At 53.8% G+C, this 20,820-nt stretch overlaps 3 protein-coding genes across 4 annotated transcripts; 2 read left to right on the forward strand and 1 right to left on the reverse strand.

Annotated features, from left to right (window-relative positions):
- Positions 1-1,404: 1,404 nt before the first annotated feature.
- Saxo3 (stabilizer of axonemal microtubules 3) lies at positions 1,405-4,213 on the forward strand. Its single transcript, XM_057761021.1, has 5 exons — positions 1,405-1,579; positions 1,772-1,972; positions 2,066-2,230; positions 2,724-2,842; positions 3,054-4,213. The coding sequence occupies exons 1-5, from the start codon at positions 1,424-1,426 to the stop codon at positions 3,385-3,387; spliced, it is 975 nt and encodes a 324-aa protein (XP_057617004.1). The 5' UTR covers positions 1,405-1,423; the 3' UTR covers positions 3,388-4,213.
- Lhb (luteinizing hormone subunit beta) lies at positions 3,968-4,885 on the forward strand. Its single transcript, XM_057760894.1, has 3 exons — positions 3,968-3,982; positions 4,188-4,379; positions 4,591-4,885. Exons 1-3 carry the CDS (start codon positions 3,968-3,970, stop codon positions 4,831-4,833), a joined length of 450 nt encoding a protein of 149 aa, XP_057616877.1. The 3' UTR covers positions 4,834-4,885.
- Positions 4,886-4,951: 66 nt separating this feature from the next.
- Ruvbl2 (RuvB like AAA ATPase 2) lies at positions 4,952-20,590 on the reverse strand. 2 transcript variants are annotated; one of them, XM_057761019.1, is made up of 15 exons: positions 20,387-20,590; positions 15,547-15,601; positions 13,727-13,782; positions 13,272-13,413; positions 12,274-12,403; positions 12,104-12,170; positions 8,459-8,565; positions 8,132-8,225; positions 7,866-7,989; positions 7,423-7,517; positions 7,219-7,337; positions 5,800-5,919; positions 5,439-5,568; positions 5,151-5,265; positions 4,952-5,059 (listed from the first exon to the last, which is right to left on the reverse strand). In XM_057761019.1, exons 1-15 carry the CDS (start codon positions 20,396-20,398, stop codon positions 5,034-5,036), a joined length of 1,392 nt encoding a protein of 463 aa, XP_057617002.1. In that variant the 5' UTR covers positions 20,399-20,590; the 3' UTR covers positions 4,952-5,033. The 2 variants fall into 2 exon arrangements, with proteins under 2 accessions (XP_057617002.1, XP_057617003.1); XM_057761020.1 differs by lacking the exon at positions 13,727-13,782.
- Between the last annotated feature and the right edge of the window lie 230 nt (positions 20,591-20,820).

Genomic DNA, 20,820 nt, shown 5'->3' on the forward strand with positions numbered 1-20,820 from the left:
AGGTGGGCCCCAGAACCTGAGGATGTGGTCAGTGAAAGGCCTTGAAGCACTGGGAGCCTGACCTGGCCAAGGCTGACCCAACTCTTTTTTTGTTTAGATTTTGGAGTCAGGGTCTCAGGCAGCTCAGGATGGCCTCGAACTTAAGAAGTGTTGAGCTTTGTATCTCCCACTCCCAGTTTATGCGGTGCTGGGGTTGGAACCCAGGACTTCCTGCAAACCATCACTGGACCACACCCCACACACACAGCATTTTTTTTCCTTTTAATGTTCTGGGACAGGTTCTTATGAAGCTCAGACAGGCCTAAAACTAGAATATGTTGCTGAGAATGACCGTAATTTTTCTTTTAAAGCATTTTGAGACAGGGTTTCTCTGTGTAGCTTTGGAACATGTCCTGGAACTCACTCTGTAGACCAGACTTGCTTAGAACTCACAGAGATCCTCCTGAGTGCTGGGATTAAAGGCGTGCACCACCACCGCCTAGCAAGAGTTCTTTGATTTTCTGTGTATTGAATGTTTCACCTTCATATATGATGTGCACCATGATGGTGTCAGAGAAGAGTATCTGGAGTTACAGCTGCTTGTGAGGCACCATGTGGGTGCTGGGAACTGAACCTGGCCAGGTCTTCTGCAAGAGCAAGTGCTCGTAACAGATGATCCCACTCCCACACCCCACCTTCATCTCCAGTGTTGGGACACCTGAGAGACAGGGTCTCTCCGTAGTAGACCAGGCTAGACTCAACATCCTCAGTGTTGAGGCAACAGGCCTAGGGTGTATAAACATATTCTTTTGAGGCCAGCTTCTCCCAACCTGAGTGAGCCTGGACCACTAGCAGGGCAGAATCCGCCCCTGATGCTGAGGGTGGCCCTGTTCCCACCCTCTCAGTCTGATTTCCTGTCTCTTTTCTGTGGGTGGAACCCCCCTTTCTTTTCTAAGTGTTTCCCGGTGTTTCTTTCCCTCGGTCCCCCGCCCCCATACCCAGGTGGAAGTTTTCAGCCACATGAAAGGCAGGCATGACTGGGGACGCTGGCCCTTCAGCCTTCACGGAAAAGAGCTGTCTGGAAACTGTTACCCTGAGGCGGGCAGGCCTGGCAGTCGAGGAGGCAGCCCTTGAGCCAGGGGCCCTGCAGGAAAGGGGCGTTTAGTTCCCCATCCCCTGAGTCAGCCTGTCTTTGAGTCTGCAGTGGCCCCTCTCCTGACCTCCTGTTTCCTTTCCCCTCCTCTCTTGGAGTCTCCACCCTTCCTCATGTATCTGTTTCTGTGCCCGTCTTTCTTAGGGTCTTCTCCATCTTCTTTCAAAGTCCAGGTCTGGGTTCCCCGAACCCTCCCCAAGCCATTGGCTGGGCTCGGGGTGGGCGGGTTCTGTTACGAGGGGCAACGGCCACACCACAAGCCGCTTCTTGGCTTCCGAGAGGGTGAGAACCATGGCAGGCCGGACCCTAGCTCTGCGATATGGACCTCCTTGGTCCCCCATTTCTGAAACTGAGGTTCCTGGAACCTGGCCCAGCTGGCATCTCATCAGCAGCGGGGTCGCCCACCACAGGATCCCACCAGCACCCTTTCCTCCGCCCACTCTGCAGGTGAGAAGCCCCCGGGCGGAGGGCAAGACAAAAAGGGTGCCGTTAACAAACCTGTGTGCTGGGAGTTAAGAAGACTAGGGTTAGACCCTTATCTTAAAGGAGGCGAGGCCTGGGAGCCTGCACGCCAGGAGCTGGAGGAAGGAAAGGGGAAGGCTCCCCGGGTCTTTTGGCTCAACTATGCACTTTCCCCAGTCTACGGTCCTGGCACCCCTGCCCGCAGCCATGAAGCACGACCCACGCCTCTGGGCTTTTGACGAAGTCATCAGCAGATGGGAAACCACATCGGGCTCGGCATACACGGCCAAGACTCACGGTGGGCCCTGTGCTCAGCCCAAGGTCGCAGAGCATGAAGACCCTGGGCGGTCACTAGGGATCAAGTCTTTGGCCGAGAAGGTAGGGTTCTGGAGCCTTGCAGTATGTGGGATGAGAGCTGGACACTGGAGTCCCTGCTTCCTCATCTTGAGTCTTTGGATCGCCTTCTTGTAGCTAAGACGCCATCAGGGTTTGGGTGTCCCCCTGAACACAAAATACCAGATCAGCGAGATGAAGGCACAATACACGGGCTGTCCAGGTCTGGACCAGAGTGCCCCTCTCTTTGCGGAGCCCCAACCCCTGGAGCTCGCTGACCACCACCGCGGGGGGCCTTCCCAGGTAGAGTGGGTTTGGGCACGGCGGGAAGGAGCCTGGGCTGCCCAGACGGTTAGGGTCTAGACAATCTCTGGGCTGAAAGAAGCTTGCATTTGAAGGTGTAGCTAAAAGGCATTGGGTTAGCCTGAACTCTAGGGATAGAGCCCCGAGGGAGGCTCAATTTTGCTTCCGAGGCTGTGGGGTGCTGCAATGAACTAAGCTGAGTAGATGCGCCTCAGAGCTGGACTAGAATATTCTGAGACAGGGTCAAGTTAGTAGATGAAGTTAGGTTTCCTGGGTGAGAAATCAGCAGGTGGGGTTGTTACCCAGATGCACTGAATGTCCGATGTCAGTAACTGCTTAGACTAAGAGGGGACTGGGAAGAGTGTGGCCACAGCTTGAGTTTGGATGCAGTGCTCCCAAGGACCCTGATTTGAGGCACAAAGTCTAGCGGGAGGACTTTAATAGGGTACACCCAATAACTTTCTTGTTCACTTCTTTTCCCAATCCTCCTCAGGCCCTCATCCCCTGGACAAAGAACCCAGAGCTGGCTGGTCAGCCCTTTACAGTGAGCAAGATGGGTGTCCTGGACCGCCTCCAGCCCTATCTGACAACCTCTGCACGTGACTTCTCAAGGTAAGCCCCTGCTCTTCAGGTGCTGGTGTAGGCACAGCCCCTCAGCAGTTCCACCTGCAAAGACAGGGACCTCAATACTGACCCAAGATGAGCTCTTTCAGCTCAGGATCCAGAGCCTCCTCCAAGGTAGCAAGAGCAATTTCCAGGCCCTGGAATCTGAATTCTGCTGTGCCTGCGCCTGGGTCTACTCACTTACTGTCCCCTCCCCCAGGAAAGAGCTGCCTGGATATCCTGGCCAGAAAACAATGACTTGCTGGAGCTGTCTGAAGAAGCCACAGGCTTTCAGTCATGGTGGTCCACCGAGGGAACGGCTAGCCCGTGCACGCCCAGTACCACCAGCTGTGCCATACCTGGGGGCCCTGCCTTTGGCCCAGGAGTCCTACGGGCCCTCAGTGCACCCGCTCCGCAGGCTGGACCACTTTTGCCCACTAGAGGCACCCTGGGGAGGCCCCCACCAGAAGCCAGTGCCTGGCATCCACAGTGTGCCCAAGGCCTACTGCACCGAGAACTCCCGCTATGGGAGTGCCAGGGCAGAGCTGGTGTGAGCATGTGGGCCTCACCCACAGGCAGACATACACTCCAGCATCGGATTTGTGGGTGGGTTGGCCATACCCCACGCTTGCAGAAAAGCCTCCTCCATGCGGAGCTTAGTAATCAAGGAGTTTTACAGCTGAAATCACACCCACGTCTGGATCCATGCATCCTGATTAGGGAGTCGGGTGAGGGGCGGTTGCTCCACTTCTGGTTGGAAGTGTCTGGGTATAGTAAATTTGGAGGCCCACTTGGGGCAGGAGGAACCTAACGCTGAAGCTGTTCCTTTTTGTAAGGCTGCACTGAGGGACCCAGCCAGCAGCCTGCAGAGTTCACCTTTTTCTCCTCCTGTGATGGGGGTGAAGGGCCCAAGGGTCCTTCCTGCACTCCCAACATTGGCTAGGCTCAGACACCTGGGGTGAGTGTGAGGCCAATCAGTGATGGTTCCCTCACTTCCCTGACCTTGTCTGTCTCTCGCCCCCAAAGAGATTAGTGTCTAGGTTACCGAAGCCTACAGTCGCTGCTTGGTGGCCTTGCCACCCCCACAACCCGCAGGTATAAAGTTAGGTGACCGAGGTAGGGAAGGCATCAAGAATGGAGAGGCTCCAGGTAAGAGTATAGGGCCCTGGCATCTCCCAATCCCACCAGACCCTAACTGGTAGAGATGTACAGTCCTATGACCTATGGGGGGTGGGGGTGTCCTGACTGGTGGACTCCAAGAAGGACAGAAACGGAATTGATGGCAGGTCCTGAAGGCCAGGATCAATACGATACTGAGTGGGTCCAGAGCCTGGGGTGGTGAATCCAGGGCTAGACTGAGTCACTGGCTGTGTCCCAGGGGCTGTTGCTGTGGCTGCTGTTGAGCCTGAGCGCAGTATGGGCCTCCAGGGCCCCCCTGAGGCCAGTGTGCCGGCCTATCAACGCAACCCTGGCTGCAGAGAAGGAGTCCTGCCCTGTCTGCATCACCTTCACCACCAGCATCTGTGCCGGCTACTGTCCCAGCATGGTAAGCTCACCAAATGGGCTGAGACCTCACTTCTCTCACAAAGTACCATCCACTCAGCTAGACCCAAGACAGGTGGTGGCAGTGGGGCAAAAGGGGATGGCACTTGGGCAAGGGGTCACAGCTACTGTGGGGGTTTGGAAAGTCAGGTGATCACTGAGCCCGGTCAGAGTACGGGAGCATTCATTCATGACTCTGTTCTCTGGGGCTCCAGGAGCGAGTAGTGACGGTCAACCTGCAGCCTGCGCACCAGACAGTGTGCACCTACCAGGAGCAGCGCTTCGCGTCTGTGCGCCTGCCTGGCTGCCCACCTGGTGTGGACCCCGTGGTCTCCTTCCCTGTGGCCCTCAGCTGCCGCTGTGGGCCCTGCCGTCTCAGTAGCTCTGACTGTGCGGGTCCCAGGGCTCAACCGTTAGCCTGTGACCTCCCCCACCTCCCTGGCCTCCTCCTCCTCTGAGGCCCACCCCCTTACTTCTCTATGTCAAGGAGCTGGCAAGTGTTCCAATCATCCCTCCCAATAAAGCCTTTACAATTGCACGTGGGTGTCCGTGGGCTTTGAGGACACACAGCAGGGCTCCGGTTTCCAACCATTTTATACAAAGTCAGTGCCAGAATCTGTAGAAAACAAGGTGGGCAGGGCTGGGGCGGAGCGCCAGCTCAGGAGGTGTCCATTGTTTCGCCTTCTGTGGAGAGGGGGAGCCAAGCACGAGTGAGGTCCAGGGTGCTCCCATGTAGCCCCTCCCACAGTGGCAGCAGCCCAGGTGGGCTACTCACTGAGCTCGTTGAAGAGGAAGGCATCTTGGTATTCCTTCATGTACTGTGTGGAGCGGGATTCATCCAGGAAGAGGGAGTATACACGTTTGATGTCATCCACCTGCACTTCTGTGCCCTGGGGACAGATGGGCCGTGTCAGCATGGGGTCATGGGTCCAAGCCCCCTTCCCCCACAGCCTTTTCCTCTAAGATCGCTGTGGCTCTTAGTCCCCACTGAATACCCATGTGCCATGGCCCATGGGCCACCCCAGGGCCATCCCTTTAGTCCTCCACACTAATGCTGGCTTACCTTTCTTTTCCGGCACACCAGGCTGGCCGCTGTGATGAGCTGGATGGCGTAGCGCAGGGAGGTCTCCAGCCCAATGCGGGTCAGAACTGTGTAGGCATCCTCACTCATCTCCACATCCTCCTCCTCACAGCTGTGGGCAGGCAGGCCTCAGCCAGGCAGAAAGGCAGATCCGCTCCGCCCATCCCCAGAGCACCCCACCCATGCCCAGAGCACCCATGACACAGGCCTCAGAACCGCAGAGGCACCACCCCAGGGTGCTTCCCACTGGCAGGATGCCACACTGGTGTCCCAGATACAGAGGCCTGGGCGCATCCCTCCCATCCAATCTCAGTGTCCCCATAAAGGGGCTGGGGTGGCCCACCGGATGCGCAGAATCTGCTTAGTGTCCTTCTCACTGTAGGGGGACGTTGAGACAATGAGCAGGCGGTCTAGCAGGTCAATCGGGATACCATGAGGACTCTGGTAGCTGGTACCTCGGATCCTGGGGGTCAGGGAGCACAGTTAATGGATGTTCCGGGGAGCCATGCTGGCCGTCACAGCCCTCTTGGGGAGCTGAATAACTATGTGAGCACTGGCTCTCATCACCTATAAGCAAGGTCTCCCCAGTGGTGCTAGTGGCTATCCTGTCCCCTGCTGCACAGGAAATTCTTGGTGGGAAATGGGACCCATACATAACAAATCGTTCTAGTCATAGGCAGCTTAGCCACAACTACAATGCTATTCTCGGGAGGTGGTTCAGGACAGCTGCCGGATTCCAACCTACCATCCCTGCACTTTCCAGACTAGGGGAGAGGTTGACACAGGGACTAGGGATTGCAGGTGAACATCAGGTGACAAAGGGGTTGGACCCTCCCTCAGCCAGTGCAGACCTCAGGACTGGCTCCCCGTGCCCTGGTCTAAAGCGGCCTTGGGAAAACCGATGGGTTTTGCTAGCCTACTGTGAAGCAGGAGAGCCGGGCAGAGCAGGGCAGGTGAGGCTATCAGCCACGGCCTGTCACAGCCCTCCTCACAGCCACATCAAACTCCAGTTCCAGGGCTATGATACACTCTTGTGGCATCTGTGGGGACCACATGTATGCGCGCATATACAGAGACACACACATAAAAATACATCAGAGAAGAGAAAGGGGTTGAGGAGATGGTTAACAGAGCGTTCCTGCAGAAGACCCAGGTAGGTTCCCAGTACCCACACTGGGTAGCTCATAACCGCTTCTAAGGGCAGCTGCAGGGTCTACAGCTCTGGACTCTGCCCACAGCTGAATCCGCACCTCTACAACCCCCTGCCCGACTACACACACACACACAACTTCAAAAACAACAAAAGGGGGATGCCATGGTAAAACATGAGACAGGGTGATGCGCTCGGCGAAGCTCATGAGTCACCACTAGAGGGAGCCTTGCACCCTGAGCCCTGTCCCTCCTTGGTTCTCCACACTCGGGTCCTGTCTCAATCTACACAGTGCTAGCCCACTGGTGGAGGGGGTGACCTCACGCCCAGCACATCACAGTATCGTTGGGTTCAGGTGACGAAGTGTCTGGGTGAGTGACTTGATGAGTCACCGCAGTTTGTGACGTGCCTAACAGATGCCCTGAGTTCAGCTCGGGGTGACTTCCTGGGGTGTCTCTGGGTGCCTTGGCTAGCAGTTCTGAACAAGTTGACTGGGGACAACGCCGAGGGAAGCTTGGTGAGGAGGTGCTGGCGTACCAACCACGGCACGTAGGCTACCGTCACCCCTGGGCCAGAGCGCACCTTCACACAGAAAGCTCTAAAGCTGCTCACCGGGTAATGCCTCGATTGGTGGCCATGATGAGGACAGGGGCCATGTCACTCTCCAGGGCCCGGTTGAGGAAGGAGAAACTCTCAATATCCAGCATGTGGACCTCGTCGATGAACAGCACCTGGAAGCCAGTGGGACGCAGATCAAGATCAGGGTGGAAATCACATACCCAGGCCAGACCCACCCACCTCAGCCCAGTCACTCACCCCAGGGATGATCTCCGCCTTGCCCTCCTCTCTCCACTCAGCCACCTTGGCATTGATCTGTTCTCGGACTTCTGACTTGATCTCCCCTGTGTCTCCTGCCAGAGACAGGGGCATCAGTGGAGCAAGGGGCTGGATTGAGGCCCAGAGGTGGCAAAGACAAAGGAAGCCAATGTCAGAGTGGAGCTGCAGTGCTACAGAGCCAGGCCAGGACCCTGAAACGCCCACAAAGGACAGAAGGCAGGAACCCATGCACGGAAGGATAAACTCAAAAGGAGAACAGAAGGCAGATGCAGGTCTGGGTAGACAGACTGAGGAGGTGGTAGTGCCAGGAGAGAGGTACAAAGACCAGAGGGTGGGCGGCACCAAGGGAAGAGAAAGAAGGGGGCACACCAGAAGATGGGCACAGTCACGGTGCTGGGGACTAATGGGGAGGGACAGCTGACCTGAGAAGAGGGCCAGGAAGCCCTGAGTACGGGAGTTGATGACGTCAATCTCATGGAGGGACACGGTGTGAACCACCTCCTTGCGCTTCTGCAGCTCCCCATCCGGGCACTGCACAAACTTGGTCTGTGGGGCCGAGGGCAAGTGTGAGGGCAGCAAGGGCATGGGCACCAGGGGCCGCACACCAGAGGTAACGTAGCATCCAGACCCCACGATGTAACAAAAGACATAGAAACATCCCGTTGCCAGGTCAGGGTCAGCCAAGTACCTGGGAGCCCATGGCGTCATAGTCTCGAGCACGTGTGAAAGAGCGGCCCAGCTTAGAAATCTTGCCTGTGGCCTTGTCAATCGTGATCACATCCCTGCAGGGGCAACGGACACAGTGAGTCCCAGCACTCAGCAGAGGGGCAGGGGCAGGGGCACCTCTGATCTCAGCACTCAGGAGGTGAAGGCAGGAGGATCTCTGTGAGTTCAAGGCCAGCCTGGTCTACAAAGTGAGTTCCAGGACAGCAGGACTACAGAGAAGCTGTCTTGGAGAATAAACAAAAGAGAGGACTCTCACTGCCCAGCTACCTTCATGGCTGTAAAGGCTCACCCGGCCTGGACCTTGTCCTTGGTCAGAGACTCGATCATCTTGGTGCCCAAGTCATAGATGGTCTCCATCTCCGTGGTCTTGAGGGTTAGCTTGCCCACCTTGGATCCCTGAAGGGACACACCAGGAAACACTCAGACCAACTCACCCTTTTGTGGCCAAAACTGGCGTGGCACAGGAATTTCGTGGAGGGATGGCCTTGGAAGGTGATTGCATGGGTGCCAGGGCTTAAGTGGTACTCTCCAGTGTGTGCTGTGTGTCACTGTGAGCCCACAGAAGAGTGGGAAGAAGAGTGGGAAGAAGTGTCAATGCTAACAGGGCTCCTTCATGCCCAAATCAAAGCCACTGTTTCCCCTGTAGTCCTGGGCCTGGAACCTGAGACCTGGGCCCAGCATGCACCACCAAGTCACGCCCCTGGGCCCTCACATCGATCCATCAACTCTAGGCAGGTCAGCCTCTGCGCATCCACAGCCCCACTCCCATGATCTGAGACAAAGTCTCGTTCTATTATACAGGGTGGACTTGAACCCCTGGGCTCACAAGACCTCCTGCCTCAGCCTCTTAAGCATCTGAGCACAGTAGAAAAAAAAAGCGGTTTTGTTGATTACAAAATCAAAACAGCAAATAAAGGGAACTGAGACCAGGCAATCCCATCTGATCCACAAAACAAGATCCAGGACACCCAGAACTGTTACACAGAGAAACCCTGTCTCGAAAACCAAAATAAACAAATGGGGGTGGGGGGTGGGGAGAGAGGGAGAGAAAGAGAGAGAGAGAGAGGGAGGGAGGGAGGGAGGGAGGGAGGGAGAGAGAGAGAGAGAGAGAGAGAGAGAGAGAGAGAGAGAGAGAAGAGAAGAAAAGAAAAGAAAAGAAAAGAAAAGAAAAAGAAGATGGGCCAGCAAAGCAGTCGGGTGGGCAGGGCACATGAACCAATCTCAATGACCTTGGAACTTAGTGGGAGAAGAACCGACTCCCACAATTTGTCCTCTGACCTCTATACACACTAAATAAATGAAAAAAACAAAACAAAAACATTTTATAAAACATTAATTAAAAACAAAAAAATCCAGCTGGGAGATGATATACTCTTTTAATTTCTGCATTTGGGATGCAGAGGCAGGAGGATCTCTGTGAGTTTGAGACCAGCCTGGCCTACAGAGACAGTTCCAGGACAGCCAGGGCTACAAACAAACTCATATTTTTCTCAGTACATAAGCACGCTTTATACTACTCAGGCTGGCTCAGGAATCAACTGTCTGTTCCTGGCCCCTGTAGGGTAGGAGGCACGGTAAAAGGAGGACTAATGGGGAGCTGGGTTTATCTGAACATAATTTTTTGATTTGTTTTGTTTTTATTTTTGAGACAGGGTTTCCCTGTGTAACAGCCCTGGCTATCCTGGAACTAGCTCTTGTACACCAGGCTGGCCTCGAACTCACAGAGATCCACCCGTCTCTGTCTCCCAAGTGCTGGGATTAAAGGCGTGCGCCACTACTGCCTGGCTTTGAACATAAATATTTTAACATTTTACTATCTTTAATTACAAGCATATGTGTGTCTATGTGTGGGTTAAAGCACATGAGTACTGGTACCCACAAAAGCCAGAAGAGGGTATTATTGGATCTCTAGAATTGTGGTTCAAGGTGGCTGTGAGCCACTATGTGAGTGCTGGGAACTGAATTTGGGTCCTCTGGAAGAGCAGTCCATGTTCTTAACCACTGAGTCATTAAAGAAAACATTCACAGCTATACATACACAAAAATCTTAAAGACAGTTCTTAGAGAAAGCTTTACCTATAATAGTCTTACCATATTTATAAAATCTAAAACTTAATTACCAATAGAATGAACTATTACCAATAGAGTGAGGACTGCACATTAAAAAAGAAAAAGACTACCTCAAAACACAAACAAATCAGGAGAGCAGGTTCATGCCAACAACCCAGCGCTCAGGAGGCTGAAGTCAGCCTGGGTGCGGGATCCTAGTTCAGAAGGCAATAGGTGGGAATGTGGCTCAGCAGAGGGCTTGCTTATCATGCATGAAACCCTGGGCCCCTTCCCCAGCATCACAACTCAGGCACAGCGATGCCTGTGATCCTAGCTCTCAAGAGGCGGGCCATCGGAAACTCAGCCACCCTGAGCTACAGAACATGCTCAAGGCTACTCTGGGCTGGAGAGAGGTTCGGCAGATGAGAACACTTGCTGTGCAAGCACAAGGACCTGACTTTAGATCCCAGCACCCATGCTAATAAAAACAATAATACACCAGGCATGGCCGCATGAAGGCCTGAGATCCACTGCTACCGGGGGTGAAGAAAGGGTCACTGGGACTTGGTGGCTGCCAGCCTCGCTGCAGGTCTCTAAGAAATGAAGCGGGTGACAAAGCAGAACACCCAGCATCCTCCTCTAGTCTCTCCATGTATGAACAAGGGTGCACACAACACGCACACACAAGTACACCCGGGGCTGATGCAATGTTGCACGCCTTTAATCCCAGCACTCAGGAGGCATAGGCAGGTGGATGAGGGTTCAAGGGCACTCACTCACACACACTCACTCTCACACCCACAGAGCAAATGGAAAAGGAGGAGGGTCCACCCATGACACAGACGTGGAAGTGCTAAGGCTTGGTCGATGCTGGAGCATGTCTTTCTCCGGGCATTTCAGTAGCAACTGAAACATCACGTGAAGATCCAGCAACACACGGGTGGGTTTCTCTGCTTGTTTATCAAAACAGAGATCCCCCTGCCTCTGCCTCCTGAGTGCAGGAATGAAAGGTGCACTACCATGCCCCACTGCAACACAAACTTGGAAACTAGGAGCTCGCCCACCGCCCTACAGGCCCACGCTTAGAAAGCAGCCAGAACCTACAAGTCCAGAAGTGGGCGGAGATCACACGGCCGGGGAAGGGGAACGTCAGGGCTGTTGGCATACAGGTATAATTTTTTCATGGGGTAATAGAAAATTCTAGAACTAGGTAGAGGCAGTGATGGCTGCACGACACTGAGAGCACTGCCGCCAAAGCACAAGCTCTGGAATGGCTGGTGGTAAGAGCGTGGCTGTGGAGAGCTCACACGGACAGGCAGGAGGGTCCCACCCAGGCAACCCCTGCAACAGAGAAGTTCCGAAGCTTCTAGACTTGATGTCTCAGCCCTCTAGAATCTCAACTCATTCCTTGGTGAGAGATGAGATTCCAGAGCGGCTGTAAAACAGGACGAAGGAAAACCTATTAGACTATTTACTCTCTAGATTAAAAACCTGCATTTCTTTACACGCATGGGCGCGTGTGCACAGGCGCAGCTCAGAGGAGATAGTGAGCGGCTGGCTCCTTCCATACATGGGCTGTGTGAGGAATGCACACCAGGCCTTCCATATTCAGTCACCTCACTAGCAACTTTAAAGACATAAAATGAAACACAGGGCAGCTGCCTGAGATACATGGGTTTGACCAGGCAGACACATCTGGGTGACAACTGGAAGCAGGAAGCGTGGGGAGGTAAGTCACCCAGGTGGGCCTAGCATGAAGGAGCTCTGGAGGAAGGGAAGCATCTGGTTCTTGGTGCCCACAGTAACTCATCAGCCCACACACTCTCTTGGCCATGAATGTGGCTGAAGCGAGAGGTGAGGGACTAAGGAAGCCACAGAGACTCACCGTGCCCGTGGCTGGTCGGTCAATCTGGATCTCCACCACCTCGCCTTCAATGATCTCTGTCTCCTCCCTGGCAGGACAGACAACAGAGCCTGGGTCAGACTGGCCCCCGCCACCCTGGTTCACAGACCAGGACTTCAGGCAAGCAGAGTGGACATCCATCCGCTACTCACTTGATACGAACGCCGATGGAACGGCGGAAGGCTTGAGTCAGAGCCTCAGTCTTGCTCATCTCCAGAGAAAATATCTCGCTGCCTGCGATGGCTGTGAACGGTGTGTCGGGGCCCAGGGCCTGGGCCATGCCTGTGGGAGCAGCGGTCAGGCAGCTGTGGCTGCTGGCCCCAGGTCACTGACACAGCGGGGCTCTGTGGTTCACGCTTCCCGACAGACATCCTTAAAACCATGCATGCCTCTGCTCCGTGTCCGCCCCTACCAGCCATTTAGTTTCCAGCTCAGCACACATCACCTAGCAAGGCACGGTGACACGGCCACCTCTCTAGGTAGTGCCATTTCGGAACTGACGGAGCCACCCCTGGCCCTACCGTCTTGGCAGAGGTGGGAGTGGGAAGACAGGTGGATCAGAAGAGCCTCAGAGGGAGAGGTGCCTGAGGAGGACCCTGAAGGATGGACAGAGTTCCACAAGGAAGAGAGGCAGCTGTGGTCCTCAGTCACTAGGGGGCTTGCTGCAGAGAGGGTGTCTGTCCTTACCCCTGAACCCCCACTCTATGAAGACAGCAACGATCTCGATTAAATATGACACTGCACAGCAGTGAACACCTTTACCCCAGCACTCGGGAGCAGGGGTGGATGCATCTCCAGGCCAGCCAGGGGCGGGTGCATCTCCAGGCCAGCCAAGAATGTGGACCTCTAAAGGCCCAGCCTGTTCTGCAGCACCATGCGATAGAATCACAAATGCAGAAGCAACCAGCTTCCCTACAGAGCAGCTGCTCCTGACTGGACTACAGTGGGGATGGTGGGAGCTGACTCAGTCTTCTTGGAATACATGGTGACCCCAACATGGAAGCAGAGAATGTTGAGGCTAGAAGACAGGGAACCCCGTTTAACTGTAACTGCTCAGTGGCCTAGACAGCCTCCTCCTAATGCTTCTAGGAGGGTCTGCTGAAGTTATCCTGTTCCTGACTTCCACAGAAGGGACTCACTGGCCTCTTACCCATGGCGATGGCTGTCTTCCCAGTGCCTGGCTGGCCAGCAATGAGGACGGCCCGCCCTGCAATCTTCCCTTCTCGGATCATCTCCAGCACCACACCAGCTGCGCGCCGGGCAGCCAGCTGCCCCACCATGCCCTGGGAAGCCTGGAGGGTAGGAGGTGAGAGGCATGGAAGGTGACTGATGGCCTCCAAAGCCACTGCTATATTCCCACCACATCCTGCCTGTACAGACTTTGTTCTTTGTTTGTTTGTTTTTGTTTTTTGAGGCAGGGTCTCCCTCTGCAGACCAGGCTGGCTTTGAACTCCCAGAACTCTGCCTCTGCCTCCCAGCACTGGGATTTCAGGTGGGCATCACTGTGGCTGAACTGCTTTTGCATAGAATCAAGAGGTCTGAAGATAGGAATAGTCCTGCCCAACTTGGCAGGAGCAGCCCACATACCCAGCCCCAAAGCTCTACCTGTCTTGGTTCCAAGGCATCATCCAGTCCAAGACCCCTGATGTGGGAGTGAGCGCCTGTGTAGGAGAAGGGAAGAGTCACTGGCTGGTTCCACGCTATTGGACTCTGAGTCAAGGGCTTTCCTCAGAGCTCAGGTTGCTGCCTCGGTCAAATGAGGCCAGGAAGATGCCTGAGCATGTACAGTTAGGTGTGCAGCATCCGAGCACTTAACGATGCCACCATGGTCCCAGGTATGGGCTCAAGAATGAACGGCGAGGACCCCTGTGGGAGAATACTGGTACTTGGCCCTCAGGGCTGGTATTCGACATCACCCTGACAAGCCAGAGCATGCTGCTTCCATTCCTGTGCCCATCCACAGGGATGAGGAGAGAGTGTGGACAGGTTAGGGCCGAAGCCCAGACCCACCCGGGCAGGGGTGAGGACAGGAGCTCTGTAATAAAGCTCAAAGGACACAGGCACCAGACAGAGTCACGGCCTGCTGGACGCTACCACACCTCCAAGGGGGTTGTGTCACTTTTGTGGAGATGAGATTTAGCGAGCGCTGGGGATGTCTGAGTCCCTGGGCTCTCCCCAGGCATTGGGATAGGGGTTGCTTCATTTCAGTAAAGCAGAACTCATCGGCCACATGGCAGCACACATCTGTAATCCCAGCACTCGGGAGGCAGAAGCAGGTGGATCTCTGTGAGTTTGAGGCCAGCCTGCTCTACAGAGTGAGTTCCAGGACAGCCAGGGATAAATAGTGAGTAAGGGAAAAGATAAAAGATCCTGTCTCAAAAAAACAAAGAAGAAAAATTTAAAACCTGGACAGGCAGCATCCAAGGGCATCACTGGTGCAGCTGGTCTCTACCGGGTCAGCTGCAACAGGCTCCAGCCCTTTAAACGGGGAAGCATCAATGTGCCATGCTTAAAACACTCTCTTTTAAGTTTTCGAGACGGAGTCTCACCAAGTTGCCCAGGCTGTCGTGGAACCCATGTTCCTCTGCCTCAGCTACCACATCTGCCCACAGTCTTTGTGACTCTGACATTCACCAGGGGCAACTGTTAGCCCCAATCTGCTGGTCAGGAAACTGAGGTGCAGAGCCAGAAGCCTGGGCGCTGGGCTCATAAGTTCACCATGAGTCAGCACTTGGAACCCGCAGTTCTTTACTGTCTTAGAGGTGGGGAGGGACTGCTGAACAGCAGGCCAGCAGGACTCCTGAGAGATACCGCGCCAGCTTCTGCACCCCCGGCTCGCTGAAGGTGGTGAGCTGTGGCTCAGTGGGGATGGTGTTAGCCTGACGATGCCATCTGCTAAGTCGCTACAGCACATGCAATACATCCCCTCATAAAAGACCCTTCCTGCCCACCTCCCCCCACCATTGCTCTCTCTTCCTCTCTCCATTACTCCTGTCTCCAGAGGCCAGTCTCCCCTCTTCCCCTCCACGTGAGCCCTGTTGCATGATTCTCTCTCTCTCTCTCTCTCTCTCTCTCTCTCTCTCTCTCTCTCTCTCTCTCGCTCTCGCTCTCGCTCTCGCTCTCGCTCTCTCCTGCCATTCTTCAAACTATAAAAGATAGGATGACAGACTTTGAACCTTCTGGGGTCACGGGACTTCCAGCGTGTGCGTCCATGAATCTCATGGTCATCTGTTGAGGGTTCTCCAGGCGTGGGGAGACACCCCGGAAGCATTTGACCACAGGCACTTGTATGTAGGGAACATGGTTCAGATACTCCAGAAACCTCATGGAGGCACGAGGTCTATGGCAGCAGGACCTACCACATCCTTCTCTGCCTGTCTGAACACTCAGCTGCAGTCTCCCCTGTCCTGTCCCTGCGCACTTACCAATTCGCTCGATTCTCGTCACATCCCGGATCTCAGGGACTTTGGTGGTGGCTGCCTGCAGGTAAGGAGGATGGATGTGTAAGATTCCCATGCGCCCCATTTTTTTTTTTGGTTTTTTTCGAGACAGAGTTTCTCTGTGGTTTTGGAGCCTGTCCTGGAACAAGCTCTCGTAGACCAGGCTGGCCACGAACTCATAGAGATCCGCCTGCCTCTGCCTCCCAAGTGCTGGGATTAAAGGTGTGCGCCATCACTGCCCGGCCATGTGCCCCATTTTTGTCTCCTTTCCTCCCTCAAGGTCCTACAGTCCCCCAGGAGTTCCGTTATGTTCCTTCCCTAACAGGCAGCCCCCCACTGTGCTGTCACCAATGGCAGGGTGATCAGCCCACTACAGAGGCCCAGGAATCTCCCAGAGCAGTGCTCTGGCTCCTAGTAAGTGCACACCCCATGAAGGGCACAGTTCACACCTCTCTGGCGCACCTTGGACTCCGTGTTCACGGTTTGACATATTAGAGTACCGAGCTCATTCAACAAACACCTACCAGGGTCTCCTGAGCTCCCTCTCAGAGGAGAGACAGAAGTAAACACGTCCTGGGGTGTCTGAGCCCTTGGACGCTCCCACAGAGCAAGAACACCCATGTTCATAACAGCCAAGTGCCACACACATCGCGTTCAGTGACCGATGGGTGAACAAGCAGGATATGGTCTATTCACTTACAGAATACCATTCAGGCATAAAAAGGAAGAACACTGAATGTCCTCAGTGTATGGGCTCTACACATAACGATTCCATGTCAGATCACTGGCTGCTCGCCCGGGGACCCAGGGTAAATCACATGCACACACGCGGTGGCTCACAATGTCTGTAACTCTAGCTCCAGGAGGTACGACACCCTTTTCTGACCTCCACAGACAAAGGCATACGTGGAGGCAAAACAGCCACATGCATAAAATAAGACACGATTCCAGGAAGAGAAAGCAATGGTCCAGAAATAGAAGCAAAGGCTCGGGGAGGGAGCTGTGGGAAAGGTGGGGGTGCCCGGAAAGAGGCTGAGTCAGGAGGAGCGCTCTAAACCTGGGGCTAGCCCCAGCTACAGAGAAATCCAGATAGTGGCCCTGGCGCAGCTTGTGATATTTTTATGAACTAAGAAAGCACGATGCTCAGCGTGCCTCTCCCTGGACAGGACTTCCAGGATCCCCTACGGCTGTCACAGCCTGGCTCCTGCTGTGCAGTTATTTACTCTTCATAGAGGCTGGATGGACACCAGGAGCACGAGACCCCAAACTACTATTACACACAGGCCCTCCACAGGGCAAGCAAGCAAAGACACACCCCAGGAACCCAGCTCTCCCAAATAGTCCTGCTAAGTCTGTCCACTGCTGAACAAACACCCGTTTAGGATTCAAGACCCAGCAAGAACTCCTCCCTGCTGTGCGGGAGTGTGCTCCATCCGGCCACGTTTCACCTCAATGGTGTTTATAATCACCATAGAAACCAACTTCTGGGCATGTCTGCAAACATGTTTGTTTCTGGACTGAGTTAAATGGGAAAACACCAGCATTTATCACACTCTGCTTCTGAGGACACAATGTGACTGGCTGCCTCGGGCTCCTACTGTCAAAGGGACTGTACCTCGGCCAACCATGAGCCATAAACCTGTCATGGTCAGTTTTAATTTTCTGTCAATTTGACACAAGCTAGAGTTATTAAGGAAAAGGAATCTTAATTAAGAAACTATCTCCCTGGGCCAAGCGGTGGTGGCGCACACCTTTAATCCCAGCACTCAGGAGGCAGAGGCAGAGGCAGAGTTTGAGGCCAGCCTGGTCTACAGAATAGTCAGGGCCGCACAGAGAAACCCTGACCTGAAAATCCAAAAATAAATAAATAAAGGCTACTACGCTCATGCTGGCAACACCCTTGGGACCCAGATTCGGTTGTGCTGGCTCTCTGGTGCCCACATGGAACTCAGGAAGAAATGCCCCTATGTCCTGGAGGAGGACTATGTTCTATACACATAACCCCCCGAATGTGGAGGCAATGGCTCTGCCATGAGGCTTCAGAGGTTGCCACAATCTATAAGACCTTTATCCAAGTGGCTCCTGGCCATCTGAGGGCACCTTCAAACTGTTGAGGCCACTGGTCAGAGATTGGAGCCCGGGCGAGCGCAGGAGTCAAGGGTCAGGGTGACACTGAGGTCTCCAAGGAGAAGTGTGCTGGGCAGGGACTCTGAGGAAGTCAGCAGGAAGGTGCCTGTCTCCAAACCTGACCACTTGAACTCAGTGTCTGGGACCCACACGGTGGAATGAGAAAACCCACTCCCATAGGTTATCCTCTGATGTGTACATGAGCCCTGGCAAACCGCCACCCACACAAATACACACACACACACACACACACACACACACACAAAATAAATGAAAATATCATTTAGGGGCTGGAGAGACGGCTCAGGGCTTAAGAGTGTTTTTTGTTTTGTTTTTTTCTCCTCTTGCAGAGGATCCAGGTTTAGTTTCCAGCTATAACTTGGGGCTGAAGAAATAGCTTAGTGGTTGGGAACATGGCTGCTCCTTTACAGGATCCAGGTAGGTTCAATCCCAGCAACCCATGGCAGCCCACAAACATCTGTAGCTCAATCCTCCTGTGTCCTTTGTGGGCACCAGGCACACATACACAGACATACACACAGGAAAACTATGTGAAAACAGGGGCCGCAGAGATGGCTCAGTGGTTAAGAGCACTTGCTGCTCTTGCAAAGGACCCAGGTTTGGTTCCAACATGGTGGCTCACATCCATAATTCTAGTTCCAGGAGATCCAATGCCCTTTCCTGGCCTTCTTTAGGCACTGAAATTACACGGTGTATGTACAAGTTCCTACATATAACATAATATAATAATAAAATATATTTAAAAGTAACTTAAAAAATTTGAAGTGACCACCAGGCAATGCCCTGGGAGCTCTGACCTGAGGCTAGGTACAGGTGAAGTCTCACGTCTGTGCCATACAAGAACGGAGAATAAACAAAACACAAACAAATGACACACATCGCCAGCCCGGCCCACCTCTGGGTCCAGAGTACAGACCTTCAAGTGTGGCTCTTTCCTCCTACCTCCCCATCTTCTTCCTCCTCCTCACCATGGTTAACAGCAACAGGCTCTCCACTGCCCTACCTACAACTTGACTGGGCTCAACGTCAGAACTGAGGCCACCAAAAGGTCATAGTATTTCTTCACCTGTCTGGGGAGCAGATGCCAGGCCCAGTAAACCCTTTCTGGGGTTTACTCTCTCATTTTAACATCTAAGTAATTGCCAGGTGGTGGTGGCGCACGCCTTTAATCCCAGCACTCGGGAGGCAGAGGCAGACGGATCTCTGTGAGTTCGAGGCCAGCCTGGTCTACAAGAGCTAGTTCCAGGACAGGAACCAAAAGCTAAGGAGAAACCCTGTCTCGAAAATCCAAAAAAAAAAAAAAAAAAAAAATCTAAGTAATTGTGTCTTCACAGACATGTGCTCTGTATGAGGTTCCGGGAAATGCACATAGTCTCTGGACAAGGCGCCAAGCTCTGAACCTGCATTGTGTTCTCGTCCTCTGGACACGCTACTTCCCTGCCCATGATACCTGCTCTCCAGCACACAGCACAGGCTCACAGTTGTAGTCTCTCCAAAGCTCAGGACTGAGACAGAGGACTGCGCAACTGGCCACTGACTCTACCAGGAGGAAGATGAAGTTTTTGTAACACGATGAGGGATGAGTCAAGGTCCTGCCAGCCCAGGCTCTTGTTTACTTACTCATTCACACAGACATCTGAGCATCCTGCCAGGTGGTGGTGGTGCACACCTTTAAGTCCAACACTTGGGAGGCAGAGGCAGGCGGATCTTCGTGCATTTGAGGCCAGCCTGGTCTACAAAGTAAGTTCCAGGATAGCCAGAGCTAAACAGTATAACCTGTGTGTGTGTGTGTAAAACAAACCTGAGTATCCACATGATTCTTCCATCACACTTAGTATTCTTTTTTTTTTTTTTTTTTTTTTTTGGTGGGAGGTTATCCAGACAGGGTTTCTCTGTGTATTTCTGGATATCCAAAAACTTGCTCTGTAGATTACCAGGCTGGCCTCGAACCCAAAGAGCTGTGTGCCTCTGCCTCCCAAATGCTTGATCTAAAGGTATGTGCCACACCGCCTCCTAGTAGACCTAGGATTCTTTTTTGTTCTTGTTTTTCAAGACCGGATTTCTCTGCACAGCCATGGCTATTCTGGAACTTACAGAGATCTGCCAGACTTTGCCTCCCGAGTGCTGGGATTAGAGGCGTGCGCCACCACCGCCTGACACGACCTAGTTCTTAGACATAGTTGTCTTCTCCATCATATTCTAAGGCCACGGCGATTAGCTTTCTCCTTCCGCTCTTCTTTCAGACCCAGGTCAGCCCTCTTCCATTAAGTCCAAGCATCCTCACCGGTCCCGCCTCCCCTAGACCGGGCCTCACACAGTCCTCCCTCTGGCCCAGGCATTTAGGCTCCAGCCCTCCTAGCTCACACAGAAAGGTGCACACACCAGCACTCCTTCCTCAGACCTTGTTACATTCTTCCCAATGCTTCTCTTAGACCCACGTGCCCTCCCAAGCCTCCTTGAGACCCAGGAGACTTCCTCAGCCCCTCTTCCTTCATGCACACAGGCATCCTCCTCTTTATCTCTTGCTCAGACCCAGGATCCTCCTCAGCATCCTCCCTCAGACTCATGGGTCCTCCCCCAAAACCGGGCATCTTCCTTAGCACTCTTCCATCAGATCGCCTCCTCAGACTCCACAAGGAGGATTTTTCTCAGTTCTCCACAAGCACCCAACACTTACCACAGTTGCCATGATGCACACCAACCGCCAATGCCTCAGCGGAAACGGAAACCGGCCAGGAGCGGCCTTTGTTCTCTCTAGGCTCCCCGGTCATCCAGCCCTCTCTATGGTTCATAAAATATGTAAAACTCTCCTGGCCGCGCCCATCCCAGAGGCTAAATTGGAAGGCGGGTGTCTGAATCTTGGGCGGGTTCTTGACGTCTCCTGCTCCTCCTCCTTTTACCCACCCACCCCCACCCCCAACCGCTAAGTCCGATTGCAAAATCCTGAACACTTTTTGTAGCAACCACACGTCCTCCACGATCGTTTTCCCCTCTGTCCACCCTTCCTCCCCAAATTGGGGCCGCAGCCGAGACTGACAGTTCTATTCACCAATTACTTCCATGCTGCCCAGCAACAAGCCCCGCCCCCTGTAGGACCCCGGGAGGGTCTGG

The sequence above is a fragment of the Chionomys nivalis genome, assembly GCF_950005125.1.
Source record: "Chionomys nivalis chromosome 23 unlocalized genomic scaffold, mChiNiv1.1 SUPER_23_unloc_1, whole genome shotgun sequence".
Lineage (NCBI taxonomy): Eukaryota > Metazoa > Chordata > Mammalia > Rodentia > Cricetidae > Chionomys > Chionomys nivalis.